General features: G+C 41.4%; 1 protein-coding gene across 1 annotated transcript in view; it reads left to right on the forward strand.

Annotated features, from left to right (window-relative positions):
- The window catches only part of LOC131425919 (uncharacterized), a 39,133-nt gene that overhangs the window by 1,779 nt on the left and 13,864 nt on the right, over positions 1-23,490 (forward strand). The window contains exons 2-5 of the mRNA XM_058588223.1: positions 8,909-11,586; positions 15,305-17,971; positions 21,689-22,546; positions 22,612-23,433. Coding sequence (XP_058444206.1) covers positions 9,022-11,586; positions 15,305-17,971; positions 21,689-22,546; positions 22,612-23,433 — 6,912 coding nt within the window. The 5' untranslated portion in view covers positions 8,909-9,021. The remainder of the gene's footprint in view (positions 1-8,908; positions 11,587-15,304; positions 17,972-21,688; positions 22,547-22,611; positions 23,434-23,490) is intronic.

Genomic DNA, 23,490 nt, shown 5'->3' on the forward strand with positions numbered 1-23,490 from the left:
CAGACTTGAATCGTCACATAATGGAGATTTCTGACTGCCAACGGCTAGTCATCAGAAATCAGAAGTGAAAATATTCTAGGGTAAGGGCTCCCTATTTCATCTCATTTGTAAGGACGTCGCCTTCAAACCCCGATTTAGCCACTAAAATCACTGTAACTATTTCATATTACTGCTTCATTCGCCTTGCTCCACGTTGAAAATTGATTCACATTCCTTGAAAATTCAACTAATATTTATAAAACAGCTAAAAACACTAATGATGTTTTCACTACTCTGCTCCTAATTTCATCTCAATGGATTTTTATCCATCCTATCGTTGATCTTTTATTCATCCTATAAATTAGCAATGGCGACAGCAATCAAAACAAAATATTCCACTATTACACTCTCACCCGCCTTCGCATGGCTGCCAGATGGCTGACTAAACGCTGTCAGCTGGAAAAATATGGCTTGCAGACATTCTGGTGACCGACTGCCTTACCGCTGCCACATATACAACTCAAACGATACAACCGTACCCACCAGGATTTTTCCACATTATTATTATTGGTAAAAAATTTACTCGTTGAATTATCTAATTAATGGGGCAATGACTTACGGAGATCTAAAGAACTATCTTTTAACATCATTTTATTAGTGAAAACAGATAGAACAGATATAGACTTTCTATGCAAAGTAATACATATTTTCTATGAAAATACCTGGCATCTCTGTGCACAGCCGATGAAACACACACACACACACTTCACAGCGTTATGTTGGCGTATAGCGGAATGAAACCAGTGCTGCTAGATTTGCCACAATGGTTATTTCATTAGTATTTAACACGTTCTTTCTGGTAATATTCGAAACAGAAACAGTTTTATTGAAATATTAATATCAATAATTTAATTAAACTAATGTCACGGATACCAAAAACATACTTTTTGATGATAATTTGAAGAAGATAAACAATTTTTGTTTTGTAACATTATGAGATAACTTGGCAACTTTGCGAAACCAAATGAGATGAAAACAAAGCGCAATCAAGTGAACGAAGTGAAAAACTTTCATCTCATAGTTTTGAAGACTTTTATTGCTTGACGGGTAAATTTTGAAGTTTTTAATCGTTAACTAAACAAGTGGCAAGTGAACATAACTTATTATGAAGTCATCCAGCATTCAATGGTAGTGTAATTGTGCGAAATAGTGATCATGTTTTGAGACGAATCGATTAGTAGATATTCAGAAACATGACGAACTGTAAATCTTGAGACGAAAGTGTGTCCTAAATTGAAAAATGAGTTTATTTTATATGAAAAAAAAAAACGATCACCGAAGAATTTAAAAACATTTCTTTCAATAGGAAAGTGTGACAATAGCTTTTCAAATCATTTTAAAACATTTCACAGTTTGCTTCCGGTAGGTTATAAAATATTCATGTTCAAAGTTATGAGGTGAAGGGATGAGATGGAAATAGGAGCTCAGATGAAAAAGGGAGCCGTTGCCCTACATGATTGGTGTTACGCTCAAAAATGAATAGTTTCAGCATAAACAGATTCGGAAATTCGTTCTTTTTATATTTTCTTGTAGTTTTCACTTCAAAAATGTTGTGTCAAAATTTCCAATTAATCGAAATATCGGAAATATTGCTCACTTTTTGAGAGAAAAAAATGTAAACACGTTTTTCTGAGACCCAATATTCGAAGTTCGTAAACACGATCCTGCAAAATCGATTGCACCGATTCTTTTCAAACTTGTAACATACTTTCTTGGTATAAAATGCCTCCCTCCAACGTTTTTGATTTTTTTTTCCATTTTCATATTATGGTAGTTTTCACCTCAAAATTGGCGGAAAATTTAGCGTAAGATCGTGTTTTTTTGCTTAAATATGCCACGAACCGTTAAAAAAAAATTAAAATAATAACTTGAGAGGGGGCGAAGGGGGAAGAAATAACTCGTACTTTAAGTAAATTTAAAAACACTCTTGATTTCAGATAATTCTTATTTTTCAATATTAATATACGGGTATTTAACGAAATATTCTTTAAATGATGTTTGATGATGTAAAAAAAGTTTGTATACATTTGCTTATGCTTTCTCCGTAAAAAATTACAAAAAAATGTTTTTTGATTCAAATTATCCCTTACTTCCCCATAAACCTTTGTCCAACCTCTGTCGAATGGTTTTTCTATGTCTAGAAAAGCAACTCCAGGGGATAACCCAGACGATTTATTTGCTTTTATCGTGTTCCTAACTCTAACAAGTTTATGAGTAGTTGAATGTTCAAGACGAAATTCAATATGCTCTGGTAAAAAATAGAATTATCATTTATTTGAGACATTATTCTTACTAATATAATTTCTTTCGACAAGTTTACTTATAGAAGAAAGTAAACTAATTGGTCGATAACTTGATGTTTATGCTTGGTTTTTATCAGGTTTGAGGATAGGAATTAGCTTAGCGTTTTTCCATCTCTTAGGGAAGTAAGCTAATGAAAAACAGTTGTAAATGTTAACCAAGAGTCTCAAAGCAATATCGGGAAAGTTTTTTAATAGAAATATTAAAGATTTCATCATTCAAGTTGATGTTTGGTTTTGAGCTCTTTCGCCGTATTTGATTTACTCCTTTGCGAGCTGGAATTGGTATCTGAGGTTTCTTAAGAACCTTAGGAAGTTTCCAGAAAGGTTTAGAATATGTTGAACTTCTTTAGCGAAACTTTCATTTCTCATAAAAAGAAATCTATGTTTGATTTCTGTTTTGACTTTTTCATATAGAAAGGTTATGTAATTACTGTGAAAACCGAAGCCCGGAGGACCGTGTATCATATACCATTTGACTCAGTTCGTCGAGTACGCAAAATGCCTGTTTGTGTGTGTATGTATGTATGTAACATTTTTTTGCACTCATTTTTCGGGGAGATGTTTGAATCGATTTTCATGAACTTAGATTCAAATGAAAGGTCTTGAAACTCCATACAAAGTTCTTGAATTTTATTCGAATCTCCTATTTCAAATCACTTCCTCAAATTTCAAATTATTAGTGTAAATAAAAATTCCTATTCCAAATAACCGTCACTAAAAGCGGTGATGTAAAAAAGTACGGGTGTGTAATGTCAGAGACATAACTGGATGCTGAATACGAATTAAACTGACACTCCTTTATACTTCCGAATATCAATTAGTTGATCGATTGTGTGAATTGTGCAAGCTTTTCCCTTTTTCACTACTAGAGTTAGGTGTACCGTACCTAAAGTAAAGTACTCAAAGGGATCTTTTATGAAGGCGTTCGTGATGGAGAGTGACGAGTTGAGTTCGACTTCCGATGGATACCGCTGGCTTCCGTCATCTATTTCCAGGCTGACCTGTTGTCCGTGGGTATTGATTACGACAGCCAAACTCGAAATGAATGACTTCCGGGTCAGTTCTATGCATTTTATTCTAGCAAATCAACAGAAAATTCTACTACAAACTATAACTGGTTAAAAACTGGGCCGTATACAGTATAGTGAAGTAAAATTTCGAATAATTCGTTGGGTATACAATTATGGTTCTAAATAGCAACATACAGAATTTTGATGTCGATTATTTCGTTTCAGATTTGATAATATTTTTTAGTGGAAGCAACTATCAAAATGCTGTACGGGCCTAATTTATGGCATTCAGAATAGCCAAATTGTGTAATGTAGCTAATAAATTTATCCTAGATTTGCACTACACTGATGGTTTTAATTTCTAATTTGCAAAAAAAGCAATCTCTATAGTTCTTTAGATAACATTTCCCATGTTGCCCATTGTTGTCCATTTCTTGTTGTCTTTTTGCTCCAATGCAAATGACCAGCAGCATGATGATGCAATCGATCTTCTTTGAAAGGAAACTGGCTCTGCGACCTGAGCGTTTGAGGTTTTGTACCACTCAACCGGTCTCTGCTTTCATTGCCGACTGCTCCTCCTGATGACGGGAGTCCGAATGAGAGCACAACCAGTTTGTTTTGCATAAATATTTGTTTATTAATATTATTTTTTTGTATTACATCAACGTTTTACAGTACAAGTGTTTTGACCCTTTGGCCTTTCATCTTTGTTGTTCATATGATTCGTTATTAATATTAGGTGTTTTAGTTACTCTTGCTTTACATACTAATGTTTAATCATAATATTTATTTTAATTTTTAATAAAATATCTACCTACTTATAACTATCCCTAACCTAATACGTACAAATTTTGAATTATTTGTATTTCAGAGATTGAGCACCTCTCTTCAAATTTCGTGCAGTATTGTTCGAATTTTTGTTCTAGTATATCCAGGGAGGCCATCTCATGTACTTCACTAGTCCTTGTCCAAGGGGGTAGATTTAGAATCATCTTTAAGATCTTACTTTGAATGCGCTGAAGCCTAAGTTTGTGTGTTCGTGCACAGCCCCGCCAAACAGGGACTGCGTATTCAATTGCGGGGTAGATGATTTGTTTATAGACAGCCATCTGGTTCTTCAGGCACAGTTTAGATGTTCTACAAATCAGCGAATACAGAGACCTAATGAGTATGCTGCATTTTTGAACGATTTTGTCAACATGTGACCTGAATATCAGATGTCTGTCAAAGGTGAGTCCTAGATAGATAACTTCGTCGGACCATTGGATGACCTCATCACCGAATCGTATTCGGCATTCGTCTGATGGAACAAGTTTTGGAGATCTTAAATGTGGAAACAAGATGACCTGAGTTTTTGCTGCATTGATCACAATTTTCCAGCTTGTAAAATATTCCGTTAAAGCGTCCAGACCTGTCTGTAGTTTATTTTTCAGAGCATTAATGACACGACCTTTGTAAAGAATGGCAGTATCATCAGCAAATTGTGACAGAACACCACCACCTGGAAGAGGTGGGATGTCTGATGTAAAAATGTTGTATAGAATGGGACCTAGGATACTTCCCTGGGGTACACCAGCAAGAATAGTAAATCTTTCTGAAAGTGCATTATTCAGAGAAACCTGGAATGCTCTATCTGCAAGATAATTTTTGATAATTTTAATAAGATACATGGGAAAATTATACCGATGCAGCTTAAACACCAGGCCATCGTGCCACACATTATCGAATGCCTTTTCAATATCCAATATTGCCATGGCAGTCGTTTTGGACACTGATTTGTTTTGCTGGATGACGTTGTTAACCCTTGTGAGCTGGTGGATGGTGGATCTTTCTTTCCGGAACCCAAACTGTTCTTCCAGAAATATATCCTGTTCATCTGCAAAAGCAAGAATTCGCCTTTGTATTGACTTTTCAAACAGCTTGGATAGGGCAGAGAGTAAGCTGATGGGCCGATAGCTCTTGGAAAAGGAAGGATCTTTCCCCGGTTTCAAAACTGGGATAACTTTAGCTAACTTCCACATTGAAGGGAAGTAACCAAGCTCCCAGCACCTGTTAAAAAGTTTAGCTAAGAAGACAAATGAGCGAATACTCAAATGTTTCAGCTCAATGTTGAATGTGTTGTCGAAACCGGGGGCCTTCATATTTTTGGATTTTTTCACAATAGCCATCAGCTCATTCGCAGTGGCTCTACTTTCCTCAGGAACCAAGTTGTCTGATTGGTCAACCTCAGCAACGCTATCAGCAACGGCTCTTTCATGTGGACTAACAATGTTGAGTCCTAAATTGTGAGAACACACAAACTGCTGGCCTAGCGCATTTGCCTTCTCTACTGGTGTGATTAAAGGTATTTCTTCAGCTGCGTCCTGGGGTGACATCAGAGGAGGAATAGGCTTCGGTTTTTTCTTAAGCACCTTCGTTAAGGACCAGAAGGGCTTTGAATGTGGGAGAATTTCTCGAAGCTTTTGCTGGAAGTTCCTGTTGCGAAGCTCAGATATCCTGGATTATCCTAGTTAAGTTGTTATAAGTAGTCTTCCTATCTAGGATGCCAGTTCGTTGATACTGCCTCCGGTAGATATTCCGAAGTCGGATGAGTTTCTTGGTGACACTGTCGATTTGAAGAGAGGAACTCGGCATATGTTGTACTGGAACCGTCCTATCACGAGCGACTGTGATTGAATGCTGGAAGGAAGATAGGGCTGCATCGATTTCCATCGGGGAATCAAGTGGTAAATCGATATTAATAAGTTGGTCGGCGATATGTTGAAATTGGACCCAATCGGTGCGATAATAGTTCCTCCGAGGTTGAATAGGCACTGTTTCTGGTGAAGATCCCAACGTCAATATTACTGGAAAGTGGTCGGAAGATAGCTCGTTGAAGACAACCGGAGAGCTGTCTACGGCGATGTTGCTGATAAATATATCCAAAATGGAATGAACTCCTGATCTGGAAAGTCGCGTAGGTTGATCCGGAGCGAGGATGTTGTACTGTCCAGCTTCGTAATCTTCGGCAAGTACGAATCCGTTTCGATTCTGTCTTCTGTTTCCCCACAGCTCATGCCGTGCGTTCAGGTATGAGAGCACAACCTGAGCGTTTCACGCTTTATACTTGGTTTGTTCTTAGGCTATTCGCAACGCGGTGATGGATATCTGTTCTAGAATGGCATACTGTCGTATAATTTGAAATTGTCAAAAATAAAACTCGAGGTTGATGATCTCAACGCGAAGATTTAAAATCTGTTTTATATATTTCTGTAAATGTATTGTGTCTATTCACTATGATGTTTCAAATCAGAGGGCCTGATATTGTTAGAATTTCAGATGGAGCCAAACGGGTTAGCCATCTACGAGAAAAATGAGAGACATTATTTTAATTTCGTTTCAAATATCATCCTAAAGTTCCGGAACCAAATGAAATTTAGCAATTTTGTATAAAAGCATACAACTTTTCATATAAATTTAAATTTGTAGAAATGGGTTTAGTCATCTCCGAGAAAATTGAATGAAATTATTCACACACACACATTCACTGATCTCGACGAACTGATTCGTATGTTATATGGGTGTTAAGTTCTTTCAGCAATTATTGCTGTAAGCAGTCGAAATCAATCTTAATGTGGAATTGTTTTGAATTGAAAAAAAAACTGCCATGTTTGTAACACATATGTCATCTTCGGCTCATCAGTGCTTAAAGCAGTTCAAATTGAACCGCCATCTCCGCCTAACAGTTCAATTTGAACCGCTAAGCAGACGCAAAGTCCACACTATTTATGTGACCCTTTAAGGATGTGAGACTAGGTGCAATATCCTATCTGACGTCTCGGACGAAAACGAGTGACGACTGACTACTGGCCGCCGCAGAATTTGAACATTTAGGGGTTTTTGGTTTGTACGTAAAGTACATATTTGTACGTAAAGTACATATTTAAGCACTGATGAGCCGAAGGCGAAACGCGAAGAAATCGAAACTAAACACACTGTGTCACAAGTCAATCAAAACAATGGCAAAACTACATGAATTGAACTTTGAATTGCTCTCTCATCCACCGTATTCGCCAGGTTCGGCTCCCAGCGACTACTGGCTGTTCGCAGACCTGAAAAAAATGCTCGCCGGTAAGAAATTTCGCACGTATCAAGAGGTTATCGCTTAAACTGAGGCCTATTTTGAGGCAAAAGATCAATCGTTCTACAAAAGTGGTATTGAAATGTTAGAGCTGCACTAGAATGATTGCGCTGATTAATAAAGTTAATTTCGAACCAAAAAAATCGTGTTCTCTTTGTTAGGTCCGGTCCGGCACTTTTCAGCCCATGTGTTATTATCTGTCCGTCGCGATGTTTGTAAGGCTAGCTTTGTGGCAGACCTACTTCAGTCGCGAATCGATTGTTCCGAGCTATTGCAATTGTTACAATTAGACATTGGACGTCGTAATCTTCGATTATGTTTTTTTCTTCGGATTCCCTATGTTAGAACTAATTACGAATATAACGAGCCCATAGCTAGCATGTTCCGCATATTCAGCCAATGTTTCAATTCTATCGACCTTCATTTATCACGTAATGTTATCAAGAAATCGTTCCTCATGTTATAGTCTTATTAGATTTAGTTACTATAAAAGCACTAGATTTATGGAAAAGATAAGGATGTTTTATGCCTGCTGGAGAGCAAGTTTGACTAACTCCACTGGCCTTTTTCCTGCTCCAAATAAAAGAATTAAAGAATAATTAGGAGGGAAAGAAAGACATGTTGAGTAAAATCCGACAACTATAAATTCGAAGGAAACAATTAATTTTTCTGTGTCTAACACTTTCGAAAAATTATATTTTTTCTTTGTATTTTTTGTCATAATAAAACATTTCAAGCATGTTTTGTCAACTTTTCAAGTCAAAAGTGTTGAACCTTACCAGCCATTTAAGCAAAATGTATCATTTGGATGATAGTGTAATCTGTTGATGAGGATGTTTTAAGCCTGCTGGAGAGCAAGTTTGACTGAAACTATCTCCAGTGGGCTTTTCCCTGCTCGAAATAAAATAATAAAAGATGAGGAGGAAAAGGAAGATATTCAGAGTAAAATCTGACAACTGTCTCAGAAAACAAAAGCCAAACAGGGGCCTAAAAATAATTGAAATTAAAAAGATTGAATCAGGTCATTTTGATGTGGTCTACCTTAAAATTCTTCTAACCGAGAAGGAAAAGCTTACCGAGCAAGAGGATGTTGTCTTCGGAAAAGCTTATCGAACAAGAAGATGTGTTGTGAAAGCTGTGTAAATTCTTTCAAAATCACAATTGTGAGCAATTTTATTTTTACTGTAACATTTTCCGTACATCAGAGAGTATAAATTTACTAAGAACATCGAAAAAGATGTAGAATAAAAATGAAATCGTTTTCATAAGGGTTCCTCAACGTGACGTGTTGTATGCGGACTGAGAAGTGGATGTGAACCATCGGTTGGTACAAAAAACGAGGAGGTTTTACGCCTGTTGGAGAGCGAGAAATGGGACTTTTCCCTGGCCCCACAAATAAACAAACCGAGATTAATGGCATCTCCTTTTTGTTTCAGATAATTTTCTTCGACAACGAAATTGGCACAATTCACCGACATCACAAGCAACGTCATCACACCGTAGAATCAACATCGTCATCAACAACAACTTTACCGGCAGCGCTATCACAATGCAATCGTCAACCGAAGCAACAGTCGTCGCTGTCGGCTCGGAAGTTGCTGATCCAACGGATCTAAGATACTCGAGTGCCAGTGCTCTTTCACCGCCGGATTCATCCCTGGACGATTTGGAAGAGTACGGTGATCTAGGCGAAGAAGAAGACGGAGAAGAGGAAGAAGAAGGAGCAATGGACGGTTCGGAAGGAAGTGGAGGTGGAGCCGTTAGAAAACCTCACTTTTTGGATTACGATAATAAACCACCGGTCGGGTTGGAGGATCAAGTGGTGTTCGTTGGCCAACCGAACCGACGACGGCGAAGCAACGGTCGAAACGATGAAGGACGATGCGAGGATGCGATCACTCAGAGTGTCCTAATCGATGGCGATGGAACGGCCAGTTTGCGAAGTATGAAGGATGTTGGCCGAGGCACTTGGCCTTCCGCTGCGTCGTCATCGACTGGTGCGGGTGGTGGTCCGAACAGTGCCAGTAGCATCACCGATGCGATGCGATTCGAGTGCGTTTATTCACTGTTTTCAATGCTCGGTTCTACTAACTCCCTGGAGCGATCGACCAAACTGATGCAACTGTCCAAAAATCGGGAAACGTGCAGCGCCCTACGCTGCTCGATTCCGCTGCTAGTGCAAATAATTCACAACGATCCGAACGAGACGGCCCGGAAAAATGCCCGCCTAGCTCTGAACAACGTGGTCTGCTGTCACCCGGATGACAAAGCCGGTCGACGGGAGGTCCGTGTTATGAAATTGATCGAACAGTTGATTGACTATTCGGATCTGCTGAGAGACTACAGCGACGAAAGCCCGCTGGAAGTGCGGGACATAATCGAAGACCCGGAAAAGCACCCGATTCAGCCGATCACGACACTGATGAAGATCAGTTTCGACGAAGAACATCGGCATGCCATGTGTCAACTGGGAGCACTGCAAACAATCTCCACGCTCATCCAACTGGATCATGCCGTGCACGGAGCGAATCCGACCGTTCCCAAGTGTGTTACCATGCGACGGTACGCCGGTATGATCCTGACGAATTTAACCTTCGGCGACGGAAACAACAAGTCCCTGTTGTGTTCGAACAAAAGCTTCATGCGTGCCCTGGTGGCCCAGATACAGTCCAGCAGCGATGAGTTGGTCCAGGTTACGGCTTCCGTTCTGCGCAATCTATCCTGGCGAGCGGATAGCTCGATCAAGCAAACTTTAAGCGAAATCGGAACCGTGAAAGTCCTGACCCGAGCGGCCATGATCTGCTCGATCGAAAACACTTTGAAAGCCATTCTGTCGGCTCTGTGGAATCTTTCCAATCACTGTCCACCGAACCGGTCGGAGTTTTGTGAAGTGGAAGGTTCACTGGAATTTCTCATCGATATGCTCAGCTACGAAGCTGCCAGTAAAACGATGAGCGTAATCGAAAATGCCGGTGGAATTCTGCGGAACATTTCTTCGCACATTGCTTTGCGGGAGGATTATCGGAAAATATTGCGGAAGAAAAATTGTTTGAAAATTTTACTAGAACAACTGAAAAGTCCTAGTCTGACCGTGGTCAGCAACGCTTGCGGAACGTTGGGTAATCTGTCGGGTGAAAATTACGAAGACCAGCGCTTTCTGCGGGAAAACGGTGCCATTCCGATGTTACGATCGTTGATCTACAGCAAACACAAGATGATTTCCAACGGTAGCAGTATGGCACTGAAGAATCTTCTGAAACCACCGTCGACCGCGGCAGCTCCGGCCAGTCTTCCGATTACGATTCAGCAGAGACAGTTGTCCGCTTCCGGTGGCACGGCGGATGTGAAGGAACTACCGAGTCTTACGGCGCGCAAGAATAAAGCCCTGGAACAGGAATTGGAGGACAAATTTCTTCCCAAAGCTTTGCGGGCAGAGGAGAAGGAAGTTTGTTCCGGTGGACATTCTCAAGTCCGACAGTCGGAAGAAGGCGAAGAAGACGATCAGGACGTCGTAAATCACGAATCGATACATATTCGGCTAGTGGCGAATGATCAACCACCGGATGAGGATACGGAACGACCGGTGAATTACAGTTTGAAGGAAGAGGAAGTCTATCAGGACTACCAGGAAACGGATATCGACCAAATTACGGACTACTCGATTCGCTACGCGGAGAACCAATCGGAAGAATCGGACGATGAAAAGGTGGAAAATTATCGTCAGTCGAATCGAGTCAACGGGATTTTGATGGCCGAAGATTCGGTCAAGTGCTACTACACCGAGGGTACTCCGCAGATCATTTCCAGTGCAACGTCAATGAGTGACCTACGGGTACAATTGATGGTAGGAGGAACAACACCGGCTTCTGCGGCCGTTGCTTCTCCGAAGGAGGAAGAAGAACCCGACGTTGGTGAGGCTCCCAAACTCGAACCCATGCAGCTGCCCATTGTAAACGGTGGCGGCGAACAGCAAGATCGATCGGCAGGTGGCACGGCAGAAGGTGCCGCAGAAGGCGAGGACACTCCCGATAGACCGTTCAACTATTGTGAGGAAGGTACACCGGACTTCAGCCGAGACGAGTCGTTGAATGCACTGGAGTTGAGTGGAGATCGGGTGAGTGTGTAATTTATGTTGTAAACATCTCAATTGATTACCCTGACGATGGCAAAAAGGATTTTCGAAACGTTGCCAAAATACAAAAAGAAAATATTGACAGAAAACCAAATTTCAGATTTCAGATAGTAGATAGATTATTCATTTTGAAAGACAGATTTTTTTTTTGCAGCTCTGCTCTGGACATGAATTCTGGAACTGAACGTGGTTTTAATTTCAATGCCTTATGATCAATCAAGGACCGGAATTTTCATTTTAAAATACACGCGCTTGTCCAATCGGTAAATTTTTATTCTCTCAACGTTGGCAACACTTTTATACACATTCTGTCAAATTTTGACGCATATCGTACGATTAGTTTTTGTTTGGCGTCTATACAAAGAAGTTGGAAAATTTTCGTGTGGCGATTTTTATAATGGATGAAAATTTAGAACAACGGCTCGCCTTCGAAGCGCCATTCGGTCGATTGTTGTGCGGTTTCGACATCATATTCATAGATCCACACCTCATCACCAGTTATGATGCATTCGATGAATGTGGGGTCACTATCTGCGTTGGAAATCCTCTCTTCGGCCACATCAACACGACGCTGTTTTTGAATGAAATTCAGCTTTTTTGGCACCAGCCGAGAAGCGACGCGTTTCAAACCCAAAACATCAGTTAAAATGTGTTCGGCTGATCCATATGAGATGCTCAACAACACAGCAATTTCTCTAATCGGTGCAGAACAATTTTGCAAAACGATTTGCTTCGCCGATTCAATGTTATCTTCAATAACAGATGTTGTTGGGCGGCCAGGGATCTCATCATGATCCAAGCTTGTACGACCACCTTTGAAGCGTTTATGTCACTCGTATGCCTGTGTTTTTCCTAGACACGATTCACCAAAGGCCTTTTCTAACATTTTCAACGTTTCGGAACACTTAAATCCAAATCCGAAATTTTTTCAACTTCTTTGTATAGACGCCAAACAAAAACTAATCGTACGATATGCATCAAAATTTGACAGAATGTATATAAAAGTGTTGCCAACGTTGAGAGAATAAAAGTTTACCGATTTGACAAGCGCGGAAATTTAAAAATGAAAATTCCGGTTCTTTTTTGATCATAAGGTATTCTGTTTCAGAACTTAATTCCAGAATTCAGAGCCTGAGTTCAGTTCCAGTTCAAGCGGTTCAATCGGCAATCATGATTTTTTCTTCAATTTTTCATACGCATTCTTCATGACCAAAGGGAACAATTGGTATCATCTGTTCAAAATTTTAAACAATTTTTGTCTTATTTTTGTGAAGGGGCTAAGCAATAATTCCTTGTACATTTTCAAAAAATATACCATTGAGTTGCAGGAAATTACCTTGTTACCTTGTTTGGCATAAAGCCGTTTGGCATAAAGCCGTTTGGCTCAATGCCTTTCTGCATGTTAGAGCATTGATAGACGGGAAAGTATATATTTGACAACGCAGTATTGGAAAAGGAAAGAAATGATGGGCTCTTTTTGGAAATTGATAAAAGTATCCATTATAAGGTTTTAACCTAGCTTATGAATACCGTTGTGTAGCTTCAACCTTTAGTCACCATTCCCAATTTGTGGTTTGGAAAATACATTCTAGTTGAAGTAATGTGTGTGAGTGTTTAACCTATCGCAAACCCTACTGTCTGGCAGTGGTTTTCAGGAAAAAAAAAGAGGTTTCCATGTGTTTCGTTTATACATGCAAATAATTTTAGTTCAGTTCTCAGAGAGGTGTTGACTCAATCGAATTCCGTTTTGTATACAAATCTGAGCAAATCGTGCTCAGAGGTCACTGTTTTATTGACCAGCTCCGCCTAAATGAAATGTTTGCATCAAACAGATTTTTTTTATATCGTTTATTTTACCCCGGCTTTAACCATTTTGGTCGTTCACCGGGGAGTTCAAACAGATTTAAACATTACAAAAAGGCTTCCGATCCCTTGTAATCACCAATACTCAAGTTTGCATTCAATATCGAAATCTTCAAAGTCTTCTGAACCAGCCAATTACACCCTTGGAACACACACTTCATATTTTTTCTATAGACGCTTCTACGAAAAACACTAATAATAAGAATAGAACTATTATTTCCACTTACTTTATGCGTCAAACTATACAAGGATGATATGCAAAATGCTAATTTATGAATTGCAAGGATTGCTGCAGACGGTTTTCATGAAAACAAGTTGACAATTCAAAGTCACATTAAGGGGTTAAATACACTCGAAGGGGTTTTGAAAATTTTTCGTATTTCAAATGAATTATTACATACTAACCAAATCGCATTCCCTCATTCTGCTACTAACGCAAAAGATTATAGCACCCAGTCGACGCCGTTCTATTGTCCAAATGTCATCATAGATACACGGAGAGGCATGAGATAGGAACTTGTGAGCACTTTGTTATCTCACCTTTTGACAACCGTACCAAGTCGCGTTGAAGTGATTAACCCAAAATCCAATATTTAAGGAAGCTTTGGGCTAAACCATACTATGAAGTTACTGAATATGAGCGCGAAGAAAATGAAACCATGTTCTAGAGGATCGTCTGTTGGTTTCAACCTTTTGTGAGACATAAGCCTGCTCGCCGAAAATATAGGTACTGTCTCGAAATTTGACGCCCTGTTGTACTAAATAAAAAATCAATATAACTGAATTTGTGAATAGAGTTCCGGAATTTGATTCCGAACCCGGATTCGGGAACTGTCATTGAATTCTGGAATATTTGACCTGGATATATGTACCGAATTGCGGACTGAACCTATTATATTATATTTATATATTTCTGGTTCAGAATTCTGTTTTTAGATTCAGATTTAGAATGCGGTTACAATATTCAAGTTCGAGTTCAGTTCCTAAACTCTATTCCAGAATCCAGAGATTATGACCTTGATTCTTAAACTGAATTTTAGAATTGGACCTGATTTTTTAACTGAATTCGGTTACTACAACTGAGCTCTGGAACTGGATCTGTATCTCGGATCTAAGCTCTTGGTCTAGACAAACTAATATCCTTTTTTTTACCTACCCAGTCGGTAACGCGGAAATAAAATGTCGCTTACTGTTGTCGTTTTCGCGGGATGCCAAACCTAACCCAGTTTCCAACCAAACTAAACTGCTGTCAAACCGTTTGTTTGAAGATAGTTTCGAACCTAGTTTTAACGTTGTTGAACTGAAAATCGAGTCAGTTTCGAACCTGGTTTTTATATCAGGTTTGCTCAAACCCCCGTTGCTAAGTGCGAAACAAACACAGTTTCGTAAAAATTATTTGTTTGATAAAACTGCCCTGGGTCAGTTTCAGTGTTCTCAAGCGAAACGAGAAAGGCAAGCACACGTCGTAAGTTTTTTCTTCTGTGATTCTCGTTGACTCTTAACATTTCAGAAAACTTTAATTTTGCGTTGTAAAACAAAAATTATATCGGAAATTGCGGACCATGTTTTCGATGGCATGGACCAAAAATGATTTTGTTGTGTTAGGTACAACAAGAGATATTCACGATCAAAAACTTTTCACATTTGAACAGTCGTCCCATAGTAATGTTGGACGTATTAACGTCGAGAAAACACGTTGACAACCCGGACGATGGAAGCGAGGACTTTCGAAACGTTGCTAAGATATGTAATGCGAATTTTGACAGAAAAACCAAATTAGTTTTCATTCTTCGGCTTTAATTAATCATCTTACGATTATTTTTCTGTCTTCAAACAGGAACACGCCCTCTCGGCGAAACCCCCGGAAACGGAACCACCCGACCAGACCGTGCCCAGTACGCCCGGGTGCAAACAGGTTTCGTTTCTGAACACCGCCGAGGAAACTCCACTGATGTTTTCTCGCACCAGTTCGATGGGTTCGCTGTCCAGTGCGGAACCGGCCGTCTGCGTCGACGACAAATCGTCCATCGTCAGCGAGTTCAGTCGGTTGGCGTCCGGTGTTATTTCACCCTCGGAACTGCCGGATTCACCGACGCAAAGTATGCCGCACTCACCGAGACGCAGCATGGTGCTGAAACCGGTCGATGTCAAACAGAACCATCCGGTCGGCGGTGGTGGTGGTGGTGGTGGGATTAAAAGTGCTTTCGAGGACACGGTCAGTAAGTTTAACGTGGAAAACACACCGGCGGCTTTTTCCTGTGCCACAAGTCTAAGCAATCTCAGTATGGATGACAAGGAGGATGAAGAATCGAAATTGATTACGTCTCAAGCGGTGGAGGGACCACCGGCATTACCGGTTCCGGAAGCGGGCGTTTCCGAAGATGGTGTTTCGGATGATGACGATGATGATGATGATGATGATGCAGGTGGGGACGATGATCTTTTGCTGGCGTCTTGTATCAGTATGGGAATGAACGGCAGTCGGATGGCGCGGAGCTCGGATTATCAGATGGAGCCGGGTCACCGCGAACCGGAGGATTCACTGCGAAGATTCTGTACAGAGGACACTCCGGCCAGATTGTCGAAGGCGACCAGCAATTGTGATTTGAGTGTGCTGTCGATGGAAAATGGACACGAATCGGACGAAAGTTCTAACGGTTCCGATAGGAACGATCGACTGTTGGAGGAATGCATTCGAAGTGGCATGCCGAAACCGAAAAATACGGAAACATCCACTTTGACGGTGAATGCTGTGCGCAAAATGAATGGCATCTCACCGGTTGTTAAAGAAAATCCCATGAATATGATGAGAAATCCGGTCCATATGGAACCACTGTACGCAAATGACGAAGTCAGCAATTTTTACGTGGAGGATAGTCCCTGCGCTATGTCGACGGTTTCGGCGTTGTCTGATTTGACGGTGGCCACCGAAGCGACGGGAGGTGGAGCTCAGAAAATTCTTCGAATTTCGACATTGAAAGGTAAACAGTTGGAACCGTTACCGCAACCACCTTCCGGAGTAGCAGCTGTGCGTGCTTCGGCATCCAATGGCTCACTGAGCTCACTGTCGGTTGACTCCGATGACCATTTGGTGGATGAGGCGATCGCAGCAGGAATGGATTTTTCCACCAGCAAAGCCAAAACCAATCAGTCGTCGTCATTCCAACATGTGCGCGATTTACTTCCACCGCCGGCGAACAGAATGACCTCGGCAGCCACCGATGCTAACGATTCGCTCGATTCCATCGATTCGGTCGATTCGAATGACCCGCAGAATAACTCCCTGCTGGAAGAATGCATCGAGAACGGAATGAAAAAGCTGACGGAGAAACATGTTGACGATGGTTTTGAACTACGAGCCGGTATGAACTTCACCCAGCTGGGTATGCGAGCTTCGGCACCCGTTCCGGCACCGGATGAAAGCATTCCGGACTCCGACCGGGACTACGATCTGCTGATGGAGTGCATCAAGAGTGGCATGCCCAAAGGTAAAAACAGTCAGCTAGCGATCGAACTGACTCAGAACCTGCAACGGTTGGCCATCTCCGGGGCAGCCGCCACAAATCCTGCACACGCCAATCACGTCAATCCGTCGTCGAATCCAAAAAACGTGGACACTACGCCTGTGGTTACGAAGGATGCCGGTGCCACCAACGTAATGTCAGCAGGCGTAGTACCAATCACAACAACAACAACAGCAGCAGCAGCAGCAGACACAACAGTCGGAGGAAACAACTGCTCCATCATCACGGCAGTGGAACAACCGCGAACACGTCGTCAGGACGTCACCGACATCATCACCAGCAGCACCATACCATCCTCCACTATCCCCACCATAATCAGCAACAGCAGCATCAGCAACACTCCCACCATCAGTCGCACCATCATCATCACAAAAAGCGAACCAGTTTCTCCATTCCGACGGCAGCCATTGTCTCCATCCCAGTCAGCACAACGGCAGCAGCAGCAGCCGCTACGTCAGCATCAGCCCCTGCCGCTAGTTTCTTCCACCACGCCGGGTCCGAGTGGATATGAGAATATGTTGGATCGGTCGAACGAGTTCCCGGCGGGATTTTCGCACAGTTCGGATGCTGCCACCCTGGGAGGGTTGATTTCACCGCTCGCACCAAGCGGTGCTGGTGGAACCGGCGGTGTTGGCTGCAGCAGCGAAATGGAAATTTCCAACGAGTTTATGATCGAGCAGAGTGTTTCGTCCGATTGCGGTCTCCAGGATAAGCACAAGGATCCTGATCTGATGCTGAAATCGGTAGAGCGGCTTACCCAGGAATTGGTGTCGACGGCGGAATATCTCCGAACGGTTTCTTCCAGTGGAGGCGGTGGTTGCGGCGGCGGCAACGGTGGTAGTGGAACGGCCGGCGGTAATACCTGGGATGAGGATATTACCTGTTCGAATGATGTTTCGTTTCCGAGTTTGAGCGTACAGGCACCGAAGATCGGACACTCGGCCGGGGAGGACGAAGACACAGCGACTATCAGCGATGAGGTGAGTTGTTTTGAATGATTTTTTTTATTGGGTAAAGTAGGAAGGCTATTTGACATAAACTATTGAAAATGAAGTAAATTTAGATAGCTATAATCAAGTTATTTCGTATATAGATTTTTGGCATCTCACCGTAATATGTGTTGTAATGAGTAATAATCGATTGTGAAGTATTTTCTTCAAAATATGTTTGATATATTCATACCCTTTCTGCAGTAACTGAAAACTCCATCCTTTCCAGGAGACTTGTACGGAGCAAAACTCTAAACTGTTCATTTGACCGATTCAATCGTCTCGATTCTTCGAGCAAGGGTCCAAGAATCGTAACAACCCGAATAAGTCTCAGGAACAGTAGTCGGTGATAGTGAAGTACATAACCTTTGTTAGACAAATACTCACCATCTGAAGTTCTTGGGAAACCGATCGTTGAAACCAGAGACATTTGTGAGGAGCTTTTCCAACCACTTCGTTCCGACGATCGAAGGCATTTTTGTAAGCCCTTTGAGCCGACACAAACGCCTCCGACCCATCTTTGTGCCGAGTTATAAACTCAGTTATGAGAGATACATCGAGAGCACTATTTGCAAGTATGCATGCTCGAGGCATTTCACGTGGATACTAATCCGTAATACCGTTCTGGATGAAGGCAACGAAAAAGGGGTTTAATAACTTTCCAATTTGATTGATTGATAGGCTTTTATCTCGTCACTGGAATCAAATACTAAAAGATTACTCAGACAGAAAAGTTTATTTTTTTCTTTTTGCGATATTCACCTAACCAGAGACCATTTTTGTAGAAACAGAAAATGAAAGTTATAGAATGATAGTACTCAAGACAGAGTAAGGATGTGAATATATAGAACGAAAAGGTGAGGCGTGACAGAGGGTCTTTTACCGGTTCGGATAGTAAATGGTAAAAGACCTTTATCACTACTTTCCGACATACCAGAGACTCGAGCGATTCGCATTGTTCAGATGCCTAAGACCGACTCCTCTGGTAGAAGGTAAAAGTTCAGTTACTAAGAAGATTTCTGCTTGCTTCAATGACCCTCTGTCACGTCTCACCTTTCCGTTCTATATATTCACATCCTTCCTCTCCCTTGAGTACTACCATTCTATAATTTTCAATTTCTGTTTCTACAAAAATGGTATTTGGTTAGGTGAGTATCGCAAAAAGAAAAAGGCGGGTGGGTAATGTCAGAGACATAACTGGATGTTGTGAATACGAAAACATGTTCCTTAACACTTCCGAATATCAATTAGTTGATCAATTGTATGAAATTGTATGTAGAATTTGAAACGATGCACCTAAACTAAAGTACAGATTAGTTACATTTAACAATCTGAAACACAAATATTATGAAATAACCAGTATAGTTCTTTATAATAAAATAATGGTGACTCTGAAAAAAACCTTTTATGAAAGCGTTTGTGATGGAGAGTGATGAGTTGAATTCGAATTTCGATGGATCCGCTGACTTCCGTCATCTAACTCCAGGCTGAACTGTTGTATGTGGGTGCGATACTGATATGGTTGGTGTAGGTGTAGCGTTTACAACCGATTATAATCTTCCAATAAAGAAAACATTAATTCGCTGGGTTGATCAATGATACAATAGGCCTAATTTATTGAACGAAACTATCAATATGCTATAGGGATTCATTTCTAGCATTCAGAAGGGTCAAATTGCGTAGTTCTCTACGACATTAAACTCTGGAACATTATTCACAAACAAAGAAGGCTTCACTTGATCTCGATTACTGTGAACTTCACACAGCGAAAAGTGCACAAATCTATCTGTAAGCTGTTCTAGATTTGCACTAAACTGAGGATGCCTTCGATTTCCGAACAACAAATCCTAATAGTTCTTTAGAAAACTTTTGAACCATTAGAACGGCTGATTTTGTGTAATGCTCTCCTCCGTTGTTTTTTTATCAATGCAAATGACTGGCAGCTGTGACGTAATCGCTCTTGTCGGAAGCGAAACTAGCTTTGCAAACGACATACAATACATCTGCTCGCAGTGGCGATAGAATCCAAACTGATCCAATTTTTGCTGAGAGGTTTCTTTTTATGTGATTTCGTTGGCGGTGCTCACGGCTATAAAAATAGCCGAATACAGAATTTTAATGTCGATTATTTCATTTCGGATTTGCATTTCATTGAAAGAAACTAACAGAATGCTATACGGGATTCATTCCAGCCTTTTAGAAGGACCAAATTGTGGAACTCTCTACGATATTAAGCACTGTTCGGAACATTTTTTTCGAACGATTTGTTGTACAGCAACAGATATTTTGTTCTCTTCCTCAGAACGCGTTCTGATTGGCTGATGTTGACATGGGTCAAATGAGACAGGTTTTTCAATAGTGTACTATTGAAATACTTCAATGCTTTTTCTATACACACTTAAGTTGAACAATTTTGATTCTATTGGTAGTTAGATTATATAAATCCTTTCACAGATCACTGAACTATGAGCTTTAGAAATACGAGCAAGGCAAACGCGCCTTATGGATTATCCCCTTTGATACTCGTGTATAACAAACATTTCAGAAAAGTTTAATTTTGAATTATTTGAGATTAAGTCACACAACTGATAATTTTATCATAAAATTGTGATCATATTTCCGATGGCGTGTAGCAAAAATTATGTTGATTCGTTAGATACAACAAGCGATATTCACGATCAAAAACTTATCACTCTCTCAGAGGGTAAATTTTGAAAAGGCACCCCATAGTAAAGTAAGTCGTATTCACGACAAAAAAGAAATATTGACTACTATACTTAGTCGTTAATAAAGAAAAAGTAAAAAATAATGTTTTTTTTCTTACTTTTTGTGAGATCTGTATAAATCTGTATTAAATTGAGGAAATCTGTATAAAATCTGTACTCTGTATTAAATCTGTATGAGCATGTAAAAATCTGTATAATACAGAATAATTTGTATAAATGGCATCTCTGGCTGTCAGAAAAGTCAATTGATAGAACCATGTTACACCATACATTCTTTGTTGTCTTGATTATGAGCCACGTGCTTTTACAGAAATGAATGAAATTTCTTGTCTGCACTATCGGAGCTCATAACAAAGTAATACCTCTTTAGCTGCCCTTACACGAGACAATATTATTGTCAATACAAGGAGTATTGACAATACTTTTGATCGTGTAGTGGAAACATCATTGGATTGACGAAAATATTGTCAAGAAATCAAAACTGCTCATCAATCCGACAATACTTTCCCTCCAGAGAGGAAACTACCAAATATGTGCACTGAACTCATCTCTCAATATTTCAATGTTCATTTGCAATATTTGAAGCTCCAAACGCTTGATTTTCTCGAAAAATGAGGACTCAAGTAACCAAGTCAATTGGATTGACGGTATTGACAATACTTTGGATTGACAATAATATTGTCACGTGTAAGGGCTGCTTTTCTGTATACGCTTTAAGTTGATGACTCATCGACTTATCAGTGCATATCAGTTCATGTTGAACTTTCACGCCATTCAACAGTTCAATTTTACATCCGCTACTTGATAAGCTTTTCAAGTTGTACCAAAATACAATCAAACGATATTCTAAATTTACTCGATTTTCGGTAAATTTTGTCAACTAGCCTTTGACTAAATAATCCACATGGTTTAGGGTTTTACCAAATGACACTATATTCATCCATTTCATCTTCGACGGTATCCATTTTCCGCGTTTCGTTAGGTTGACTCCAAAGCTCTGGATGCTTTGGAAGAACAAACCCCGAATCATGAGGCGAAAGGTGGAAGCAACGAGGACTTGCGCCGGGATGAAATTCACTTCCAGCTGGGTGGTCAGGTGCAACACCCGACGTTGATGGGTGGTGGTGGTGGTGGTGGTGGCGGTCACCACAATCTAGCGCAGGGTTCCGATGGGCTGTCGGGTTTCAGTACCGTGTCGACGTTGACCAACTCGACCGTCATTGCGATGGAAGCGACGCGTGTTGCTAATGAGCTGCAGAACCTGGCCATCGTCGAGAGTGCCGATGTCGATCTGAGCAAGATAAATCCGCCGTTCTACGGGTCCGAAAGTATTCTGATATCGGACTGTTCGGATTCGGAGATGACGTACAGAAATGACTCGCGTAAGATTTCACTACCGAGCGGGTTCGTGGCCAAACGGGCGCTCGGGCAAGCTTTCAACGATAGTTTGAACTCGTTGCACAATTTGGACAGTATTGGACCGCCGTCGTTGATGGACGAACTGATGGATTCGATGATTAGCGTGGCGAGCATCACTTCCGAGGTGGTTGACATGGACAGTGGTCACGCGGGAACGATTTCAGCTGCTTCCGATCAGAACTTTTCTTCTGGGAATTCCAGTTTGACTTTGAACAGCAGTGTGGAAAATTTGATCAAGTTTTCTCCGACCATGAATGCCGGACTGACCGTGACTCCGGGGGGAAGAAGCACTCCGATGAGTCCGAAAAGAGCCGAACGGCGACAGGCGATGAAGGACCGCTACAAGACTTACACGATTCCGACTGGGAAGTTGGTCGATCTGAATCAGGCACCGGAGGATGCTAGCGCATCTGATTCTCAGGTGAGTGTTTTTTATTTTCATTTCAACCACTGGCACTTGCTAAGGTTTACTTCCTCATTTACTAGACTCCAACGCCTAGTGCACCGTCGACGCCCTCACCGAAGAAAACATCGAAAGAACGCCGCCAAGAGAACAAATCTCGCTACGAGACCCAAGTCATCAACACCAGCATTCTTCCGATCGCTGACAATCTTCCTCGCACTCCGGTGGCCACAATAATCGCACAACCGGCAGCATTTTCTCCGCTGGTACTGCAATCACCGGCACCGATGTCTCTGGAGCGGGTTCTTTCCCCGGATCCGACCCTGGATCTCGCCGGCGACGACGACGAGTACGAACCGATGACTTACACCATTGCTGACGCCCATAGACGGAGCTCTTTTGAACAGAAGCTTCCCACTATTCCGGCACAGGAAGTCGGTAAAACAGCACACGTTAAAACTTCACAGTCTAGTCCGAACAAGACTCCTGTTCCCGCGAAAGCAGTAACCAGCAAAATAAATCCGTCTCCTGTTCCCGTTCCGGAGAGCTCGAAAGTCGTTCGTGGAACTAAAAAACCAGCGTACGTTTCACCTTACCGAAGACAGGTGAGCTCTGCTCCGACAGTCCCTGCTAGAGCTGCGGGTGCCGCCGCATCGACCAGACACACTGTTCCGGTAGCACCACTGGCTACTCCCAAACTGAGAAGTCAAAGTTCGCTTGTCGAAGTGAAAACGCGACCACAGCCCTTGAAAGCACGGGCTAGCATTGGATCGAAACGCAATTCACTCGAAATGAACGGAAACGGATCGGTCAGGAGTAGCAACAGCAGTAGCAGTTCGGACATACACAAGATCCGTGATCGTCAGTCGTCCTGCGGCGTAATCGGAAGCGCTGTCAAAGCAAAGGTAAATTTTTGGGTTTCTTTCTTCGAAAGTGAATGCAAACCATTTTCTTCTAATTCC

This window comes from Malaya genurostris, chromosome 1, assembly GCF_030247185.1.
Source record: "Malaya genurostris strain Urasoe2022 chromosome 1, Malgen_1.1, whole genome shotgun sequence".
Classification (NCBI taxonomy): Eukaryota; Metazoa; Arthropoda; class Insecta; order Diptera; family Culicidae; genus Malaya; species Malaya genurostris.